The following is a 9,492-nucleotide window of genomic DNA, read 5'->3' as shown; positions in this document are numbered from 1 at the left end:
TATATATATATATATATATATATATATATATATATATATAATAGCTAAAAATGCATTAGTAGTACAAATGGACAAATAGAATAAGTTTACTGAAGCAGGTTTTATAGAGAACAATGCTTTTAAAGGATTTGAAGAGGTCTCAGTGCATTTCTATGGGGAAAAGATTTGTTAATAAAAGTTAAAAATATTTGAAAATATAAAAGTTACAAAAGCCAAAAATCATGGCACCCATCTCCTGAGTGAGCTGAATGTTTTGAAATATTAATTACTAAAATAGCACAAAGTTTGCAGAAGTAGTTAGACTGCAAGAAGGAAAAGGAAAAATAAAAACTAGGAAAACTGTGTGATTGCTGAATCAACTTTCACACAATTAAAAAGATCAAATTGAGCTGCTTGTTGGAAACTGATTAAAGAAAATAATATTATAGTATTTTTTATGTCAATAATCAGCCAGTATATTCTGATTGACTGAATTTGTTCCTCCTTTTTGACTGAACAAGTGGCTTTTTGATTGGTTACCACACTGATCCCAGATTCCTGTCTGGTAGAGGTGGCCGTGCTCAGTAACATCGCCCAAGTGTTCGGCCTGCTGGACTCGGTCAAGAAGATTCTGGAGATGAGGAGACAGCAGACGGATCCCACCCAGGAGCAGATCCTCAGCACACTCACCAGTGAGTACAGAACGAAAAACACAGATTCAAAACTTTTCAGTTGAAATGAAAACTAAATGATGGACAAGACTGGCTGCTTAAAAATGGTATAGAAATTAGGATTACACACTTCTTAATGTACTATTATACTGCACAGATTTAAAACTGAAATATAAAACAGTAAACTCATTAAGTTCACATATAAGAATACATTTTAAAATGTATACTCAAATCTACAAAATTATTCCTGTTACTCAACTACAGTTCACTCTATTTTATATTAAATGGTTAAGCTGTTGTTAAGGTTGACAGTCAGATTATTGTGATTATTAAGGATTTGTTTTTGGACATTATATCAGTATTTTAGTTAGCCTCTCAGCTGTCCGTGTCTCACACTGTTCTATCCAACACCACTTGGATCGACTAGAGGAAAGTCTGACTCAATGTGACACGCACGGATACTGGAAGGCTTGATACTGTACAACTTTAACAAGACACAAAAAGCCTTTATCTGGAGTTCAAATAAGAATGTGGAAGACAACTCTAGAGGCCAGTTCAAAGCCAGTGGCACAAGTCAGTATCAGGTGAGGCATATACCAAGGTGATGCTTTGTCCCCACTCCTGTTCTTCAACGGCCTGAACCCCCTCAGCCAGATCATTACAAAGAGTGGCCATGGATACCGTTTCCAAAGTGGAACAGTCATCAGTCACTTCCTCTACATGGATGACATCAAGCTGTATGGCAAAAATGAGCGAGACATTGACTCACTGATCCACCTCCACCAGGATAAACAGCAAGGATGCTAGAATGTCATTCTGGATAAATGCGGTTGAATGGTATCCAAGGTAGGTACGATTCTAACAATTAAAGAAGCTGAACTAGTAAAAGAGTAAGGCAGGTCGTGAAGAGCCAGCTGAATGGTAAGAATAAAGTCCAAGCTATCAACACATATGCAGTTCCACTCATCAGATACCCTGCTGGAAAAATAACCTGGCCAAAGAAGGCGATAGAAGCCACTGACAGCAAGACACAAATGCTCTTCACAATGCATGGAGGGTTTCACCTCAAGTCCAGCACCCTGAGACTGTACACTAAGAAAAAAGAGGGAGAGCATCAGAGCTGCTATACAGGATGAAACAACTAAGATCCTGCAGTACTTCAGGAAAAAAATCCCCCAGTGATGAATTGTTCAGTGAATGTCTCAGTCAGCAGAAACCCAATGTGGAAAAGGAGAAACAAAAGGAGCCATCATGGTAAGGCATATGTACCACCGGAAGATTGAGGAAGTGGCTGATATCAACAAATCCTGCCAGGTGGTTCACAGTCTGCTTGCTGGAGGGAATGCAGTGTGGTCTCTGCAGACTGTTTTCATGTCTTTTGGGCCTATCCAAAGCTGAAAACCTTCTGGAACCATGTTAAGCAAGTAATCTATGAAATCCTGGGCATAAATTTAGTGTTTTCTTTTACTTCTATGTACCTTGGAATACTCCCTGCAGGACTCAGTACAAAGCGATTGAAGATATTTATGATTATGAGCAAGAAGGCAATTACTAAATGTTGGCTTCAGCCCGAGGTCTCTTCCCAGTGGGACATGCATGAAAAACCTCTAAAGGGAGGCGTCCAGGATGCAATAGATGCCCGAACCACCTCAACTGACCCCCTACAATGCAAAGAAGCAGCTGTTCTACTTTGAGCTCCCCTCGGATGATGGAGCTCCTTATGTTATGAGCCCAGCCAGGATCTTCTTCTTTCAGTCATGGTCCAAACCTCATGACCATAGGTGATGGCCTAGAGTAACACCCTAGAGTAAACTTTCCTGGGGAGGCTGAGAAGTGTGATCCCACGATAGTTGGAACACACTCTCCAGTCCCCCTTTTTAAAAATGGGAACAACCAATCCAGTCTGCCATGTGACATTTAGGAGCTATGTCAATCATGACAGCACCACAATGTCCAGACCCTTCAGCAACTCAAGGTGAATTTTGTCCACTGCTAGCACCCTGCCACCAGGAAATTTTTGACTACCTTGGTGACCTCTGGAAAGGTAAAGGACTCATCTTATCCCGAGTGCCCAGAGTCTGCCTCCTTAAAGGTGCACCTGGTGGCTGGATTAAGGAGATCCTCGAAGTGCTCCTTCCACTGCTCAGAATTTCCCCAGTCCATGTCCGCAGTTCCCCACTCAGGCCAAGCACGGCCTGAGACATGATTGAGAAGTATCTGAGTCACCAAATGATTTGCCAGAACCTCCTCAAGGCCAATCAAAAGTCCTTCTCCATGGCCTCTCCGAATATCTCCCAGGCCTGAGTTTTTGCATCTGCATCCACAGAAGCGACAGTCCTTCTGGACACTTTGTACCTGCCGGCTGCTTCAGGAGTTCTCAAGGACAGCTAAGCCCTAAGGCCACAGCTCTGCCCCTCTCTTTACTCCAGTGTCCAAATCAAAGGGCCACAGGTCTGGTGACACACGTACCATGTACACTATGCTCGAACATGATGTTCATTCTGGCCAGCTCATGCCTAGCACAGACGTCCAAAAATAGAACACCACTCGGGTTCAGATCAGGAAGGCCGTTCTTCCCCATCATAACTCTGTCATTGCCCATATGGACATTGAAGTCATCCAGGAGAACAACAGAATCCCCAGATGGCATGTCTTCCAGGACACCATCCAGAGACTCCAAGAAGGCTGGGTGATCTGAAAATGCTGCATGTTGTAATCATTGTAAGCACACATACAATGACAAAATTTGACCCATCACATGAGACACACCCAAATGGGCAGCTGTCTGAGCACCCAGGGAACAGTTAGGGATTAGGTGTCTTGCTCAAGGACACTGTGACATATGGGCATGGCGGGGAAGCAAACCTGCAACTTTCTGCTCCCAAGGTAGCTGTCCTAAATAAAGTTCTTTTGTCAGTTCTTGTGATTTTATGGGATTTTTTGAATTATTGATAGTACAGAGGGCAAAGTTGTCATGGTAATCCAATAATTATTGTATGTCTAGCAACATTGTCCATACCTCTTTTGGTTCTGCGATGCTTGCTGCGAACTAAGACACATCATTTTATCTGTTTATTTGAAACAAAACAAAAGAAAAACATGTAATTGTTTATGCATTAACTGTCGATGGCATAATAAATGTCAAAACATTAAATTTGATTGGCTGATTTCTGCTTTTAATATTTACACACACACACACACCTGCCTTGGTATTTATCTTGCCGTGCGAGTGTAACATTTTTTGATATCAAGCAAATGGTCACTTTATCATATTTATTGCTGTATTTTTGTTCTTGATGAATAAATTAAATTCTGAACAAATAAAATGAGATTTTGTGTTTTTTGCAGACCTGGAAGCTCAGTTGGAAGAACAGCGGAAGCAGCAGCAGGTTCGAGCTCTTCTCTCCAACCCGCAGGCCACCAAAAACAAACCTGCCAACAAACGTCCAACCAAGCGCCCCCGCCTGCAGAGGCCTGCCTCCACTACCACCCTCCTGACATCCTCCGTCAGCCAGCAGGCCGCTCTGCAGCCCCAGCAGTTTACCGTTCTGTCCCCGATCTCGCTGTCCTCCGTGGGCCAGCCGTTCACCGTGTCAGGGCTGCCCATCGCCTCCTTGGCCCAGTCTTCCAACACAGTCACCCTGCTCCCTGCTGGCTCCCAGCTCTTCACTCGCTACATGGTCGCAGGGGACGGAAAGGGCGACGCCATCACTTTACACCCCTCGTCGGGCCTCACGCTGGTTGGCACCACCGCTATGCAGGACTCCAGTCAGCTGGGGGCGGTGGTGAGCCCCATGGAGCTGGTCCACCTGAGCCAACAGGCCGGCGGCACAGAAGTAGTGGATGGTGCTGTGCTGGTGCAACAGGAGGTGGAGGCCGGTCCGGAGCACACAGTTATTGAGATCAACCCTACACCTGTGGAACAGGCGGTGGGGGTGATGGAGTTACAGCTGGCTGGGGAGCCAGGCAGAGAAGAGGCCACCATGGTGGTCCAGAGTGGGATGGAAGTGACGATGACGGAGGAGGCGCAGGAGGCACAGACTGGAGGGGTTCAGGGGCTGCAGCTGGACGCCAGCGGACCGTTGTCAGATGTCCAGATCTTAGTGATTGAAGAAAATGCACAGGATGAAAACAAAGACAAATGAGGTGTGTTTTCTCCACTGCAGCAGGTAGAAAGTCATCACACACTCATCAGACTGTAAATACACAGAGTCAGCAAATCTACAAAAAGCTTTGCCTCAGACCAACATTTTCACAAACAATCTGTGTTTGTTTCATCCCTGAAGAACAGTTGTGCTTTATTACAACTTGGCTTTTATTTTGTAGTTTTGGCCACAATATAGATGACTGTTGTACTCTGAGGGTAAATGAACTGAAACATAACAAAACTAGTAACCAAGAGTTGGACATTTCAGCATAATATAACATGTTCTCCCAATAGGTTCCAAAGTTCAAGCTTCAAATTTGAAGCGAAATGTTCGAGTAAATGCTGGAACCTTTAACAAGTTTGTTATTAAATGCCTTTTGTTTACTGAAGTTATGATAATGGTTCCACTTGTTGTTTTACTAAATAAAGCCAGACGTTGGCCACATGCCCCCACACACATCCTGCAGTGTGTGAGTTGGCTTGTGCACAGACTCAGAAACTGCATCAGTTTACAGCTTTGGGCCATAATATCCAGGAGTGCAGAAACTGTCAGAAAATGTAAAAAAAGTCATTATAATAAAAAAAAGGATATAATAGACCTAAAATGATATTTTTGGCCAGTTTCATGAACCCATATTTTAATTTTACAAAGGACTTCAAAGAAATCAAATGTTTAAACTAAGACATTGTACCTTTTTTAGGAAAAATTTAGGTAATTTTGAATTTCATGGCAGCAACGTATTTAAAGAAGTTGTTCCAGGTCCATGTTTCCCTCTGTGAAGCATTAATAACAGTCTGTAAACATCTGTGAACTGAGGAGAGCAGCTGCTGGAGGCTTTAGAGGAAATACTGTCCCATTCTAGCTGTTCAACAGTCCTGGCATAATGGAATCATACGTTGTTCTAAAACCTGTATGTACTTTCCTGCATTGATGGAGCCTTTCCAGATGTGGAAGCTGCCCGGAGAGGCAGGCTTCACACCTGGCTTCTCCTTTGCCTGATAGAGCTTTAAGCAGCATCTGAGGATGACATAGTGAGCTGTATTTTTATTTTGATTTGTCAGACAGATCACTGCAAAGTCTTCCCAAATTTCTGCTGAGGAACATTATTCTGAAATTGTTCCACTATTTTTAGATGCAGTTCTTCTCTCTGCCCATCTTTTGTATCACTTCCTTGTACAGCCTTTTGTTGCCCCTGTCACAGCTGCCATTAAATTCAAAATGATCTTATTTTTCCCTAAAACGGTACACTTTTTTTAGTTTAAGCATTTGATATTTTTATTATGTTTCATTGTGAATAAAATAGGGGTTTATGAGATTTGCATTGTGTTTTTATTTACATTTAACAGTGTCCCAACTTTTTAAGAATTTAAATTGTTGTCTTTTAATTTGGAGAACTGTACTTTAAGGATGAGCAGATTGACAAGATAAAAACAACTCCTGTCTTTGAGATTTAGCAGTGATTCATGCAAATGATGTTTTATGAACTTTTATGAACTACACTGGTAGAAGTTTTAAATTCCTAACAGAAGTGACCCAGGCATTAATGTAAAGAAATACAGCCAGCTGCTGCTGCCTCTGTTTGTGCTCCTAAAAAAACACCAAACAAATAGTGTAAATGAACATGTAATATGAAATAGCCGTTAAGCCAGTGTCTCACTGGGCTGTTGGAGACTTTAAATAGTCAAAGTCTCACTGATTTCTGAGGAGTTTTGCGTGGCCAGTTTTTCTAAAATTATGACTTCTTTTGGTTGCACACCTTGCAGACTGTATTGTAGGGTGTGCAACATTTCACCCACCATAACTGACTTTGACAGCCAACCCAATGTTTCTGATTGAATCCATTGTGAGATAAGGACAGGCAGATTTGGACCAGTTTTCTGATAATTATTTCTCATTGGTGTGGTTAGACCTGGACGTTTGCCTCGTATGTTCTCTGTCACAAGGCAAGCTCCTGGTCAGGTGGCAGAATTCAGCTCTACCTCTAGATGCCAAAACACTGAATTGAGATGGATTAGAGGCTCCCATGACATGATTGTGACTATTTTAAAATAAAATTTGTGGGTCCAAACTTTTGAACATGTTCAAAATTCAAGCCTCTGTGACTCAAGCGAGGCCACAAACATTTGGAAACATTTAGAAGTCTCTCCTGTATGTTGTTCAGCCTCCAGCAGCAGCAGCTCAGAGAGATACAGGCTCATCAAGTTAAACTTTGTTTCTCCAAACTGAGGCTGTTCAAAGAACTAGTTCAATGTTGTGGGTGTCTCAAACCTGTCTCCTGAGCACTGGAGCTGCATTTTCACGCCAGCAGAAGAGCTCTCCTTTGTCAAACATTCAAGGCAAATGTCCAGGTCTAAAGACAATGCTGACAGTCCATCCATTTCCTTTACCCTCTATGTCCATGCCAGTTGGTGCCTGTCCTCAGCAGTCACTGTCCAAGAGGCGGGGGGACAAGTTCATCACTGGACACTACACCGATAATATTAAAAAAAAACTGGTCTAAATCTGCTAGTCTTCATTTCTAAAGTGTACTCCATCAGATTAAATCGTAGCTGCAGAGGTGAGTAAAAGCCCGCCAAGATAGGTATGATGTTGGTGGAGGTGGGCAGTTTTACAAGCTGTGCAAACAAAAATAAGACAGGATTTTTATTTTTTTTGAAATGGTCATATAAATTGTTGTCATGCAGCTTGCTGGTCACTTGGTTGCACGACGCAGACTTCAGTGAGATACCACCTGAAATCTGGAGTCTAATTCTTTGTAATACTGACAGATTATTAAGTACAGGTCTAATACAGGTTGTTATAAAATGATGGCCAAAACAGATGAAAACAAAGTTGTAATAAAGCAGTATTGTCCGTTAAGCGCTGCCCCATGAACAAAGCGAGGAGACCACTCTGTAAATGGACACTGTCTGTGATTTGTCCTGCTGGATGTCGCTCCGTGGAAATATTAACCAGTAACAGTGTTGGAGTTGTATGAGGCGGGGAAAACTGCACTGTTGTATGTTTGTATTGTTTTTGCACAGCATAACGTCCTTCAAGGACAACAGGATGGCGTGGACAGTGTTTCTGTTCTTTGCAGAGGTGAGAGGAAACAGACTGAACTTCTCACTGGCACTTCTTCTTAGTGTTTTTTTTTCTTTGTTTGTCTTACCTGCTCCAAAACCACTGTTGCTTTTTCTCACTGTGACGGATAATGTGAGCTCTGATTGTTTAAGTTAGGATTAAAAAGAACAGACATGCTTACTGCCAGGTTGGCCTGGGTTTCACACCTGTAAAGTAGTGACATATTTATTGGTTTGAGGTGTAAGTGTGAATTTAATTTAAAGCTTTTTGTTACAGCTCACAAGACTTGTTCAATAATTTAATTTAACAAATGAGAGTGTTTGCATACATGATTTGTACTGTGTTTTAATATCTGAATAAAAGAAAAAAGTTGATGTGTAGTTTGTGTGTTTTGTCACCAGAGGGTGCTGTGTGTTCATCTCTGTATGACTTTGAAAACACGCTCCAGTAAAATCAAATTCACTGGTTATTGTGGTTACTTAATGCAGTCATTTGACAAAGATGTGAGGTAGAGGAGTCCAAGGCAAATAAAAAAACCCTTTTGACAGGATGGGGTAACAATGCTTTTTCCTATCTGTGTGTGGATGTTTGTGTGTTAGAAAAATACCCCATGAACCACCAGACAGATTTTATTGAAATTCCCAGAAGATATTCATTAGATGTATATCTACAATTGAATAACTCTGGAGTCATAGCCATTTTTGTGTTTCCTAATGCCAGTTGGATATGGTGGCCATCTTAAATTGAACTAACTCATTTTTACAGATATTGAGCAAAACTTTGATGTCATAGCTGAGAGTCATTCACATCACATACTCCAGTTGCTACTCATTGCACAGCATCCTTGCTAAAAACTTTGGCATTAACTGTTAGAGTTAACACTGTCTGTTAGCAAAACATCTAATGAACCAAAGGACAAATCTTAATGAACCTCTCAGAAAGTAATCACAGGATGTAAATCTAACTTTTGGAATCAACTTAATTCATAATGGCTGCCGTAGGCTATTAACATTAGCAAACACAAAAATCGGCTAGAATTAAGTGAGTTTTACAGATTTTAAGCTAAGGTTTGAAGTGGTAGTAGTTGAGACATACTTCGATCACTAACACATCTTGGAAGATCTAGCAATATAGCATGAGATCATGCATAACACCATTTACAAAGTTTGATCAAAACACAAACAACTGTCATTTCTTATCACAAGATAATCTTAGCTTTAAACTAGCATATAAGGAGGCAGCCATTATACTTTGCTCAAGGGATGCTAGACCATAGGTTTTGCATGTGTTTATGTGTGCTGAATAAAAATGAAGAGGCAGAAAAAATACTAAGATGTTTGAAGCACAGGAATCGTGCAACACAAAGGTGTTCCATCATCTGCAGGATGGATTTCTTTCCAGAATATGTTTGAAACAAAGAATTGAGACATGAGTGCATGAAAGCATTGGTTACAGGACTGAGAACAACAAGGCTCACATGCTGTCAGCGTCCAACAACTATATGAGCCACAAACCACCACCAGGTATCAAGGATCAGGATGGCTCGAAAACATTTTTACCTACAAATAACTTTGACTCTGTTCCATCAAACCTCTGGACTTTTTGTCCATTCTACATGGCTAAACTGCTGC

At 41.5% G+C, this 9,492-nt stretch overlaps 1 protein-coding gene across 8 annotated transcripts in view; it reads left to right on the top strand.

Moving 5' to 3' along the window:
• The window catches only part of gmeb1 (glucocorticoid modulatory element binding protein 1), an 18,835-nt gene extending 10,600 nt beyond the window's left edge, over positions 1-8,235 (top strand). For 7 of the 8 annotated variants that reach the window (XM_017431887.3, XM_017431889.3, XM_037975717.1 and 4 more), the window contains 2 exons: positions 534-671; positions 3,999-8,235. In XM_017431887.3, the coding sequence (XP_017287376.1) occupies positions 534-671; positions 3,999-4,795 (935 nt within the window). In that variant the 3' untranslated portion in view covers positions 4,796-8,235. The remainder of the gene's footprint in view (positions 1-533; positions 672-3,998) is intronic. The other variant, XM_017431891.3, reaches the window with a different exon arrangement.
• Positions 8,236-9,492: the final 1,257 nt, after the last annotated feature.

This window comes from Kryptolebias marmoratus, linkage group LG5, assembly GCF_001649575.2.
Source record: "Kryptolebias marmoratus isolate JLee-2015 linkage group LG5, ASM164957v2, whole genome shotgun sequence".
Taxonomy (NCBI): domain Eukaryota; kingdom Metazoa; phylum Chordata; class Actinopteri; order Cyprinodontiformes; family Rivulidae; genus Kryptolebias; species Kryptolebias marmoratus.
This window is presented reverse-complemented; position numbering and strand designations above follow the sequence as displayed.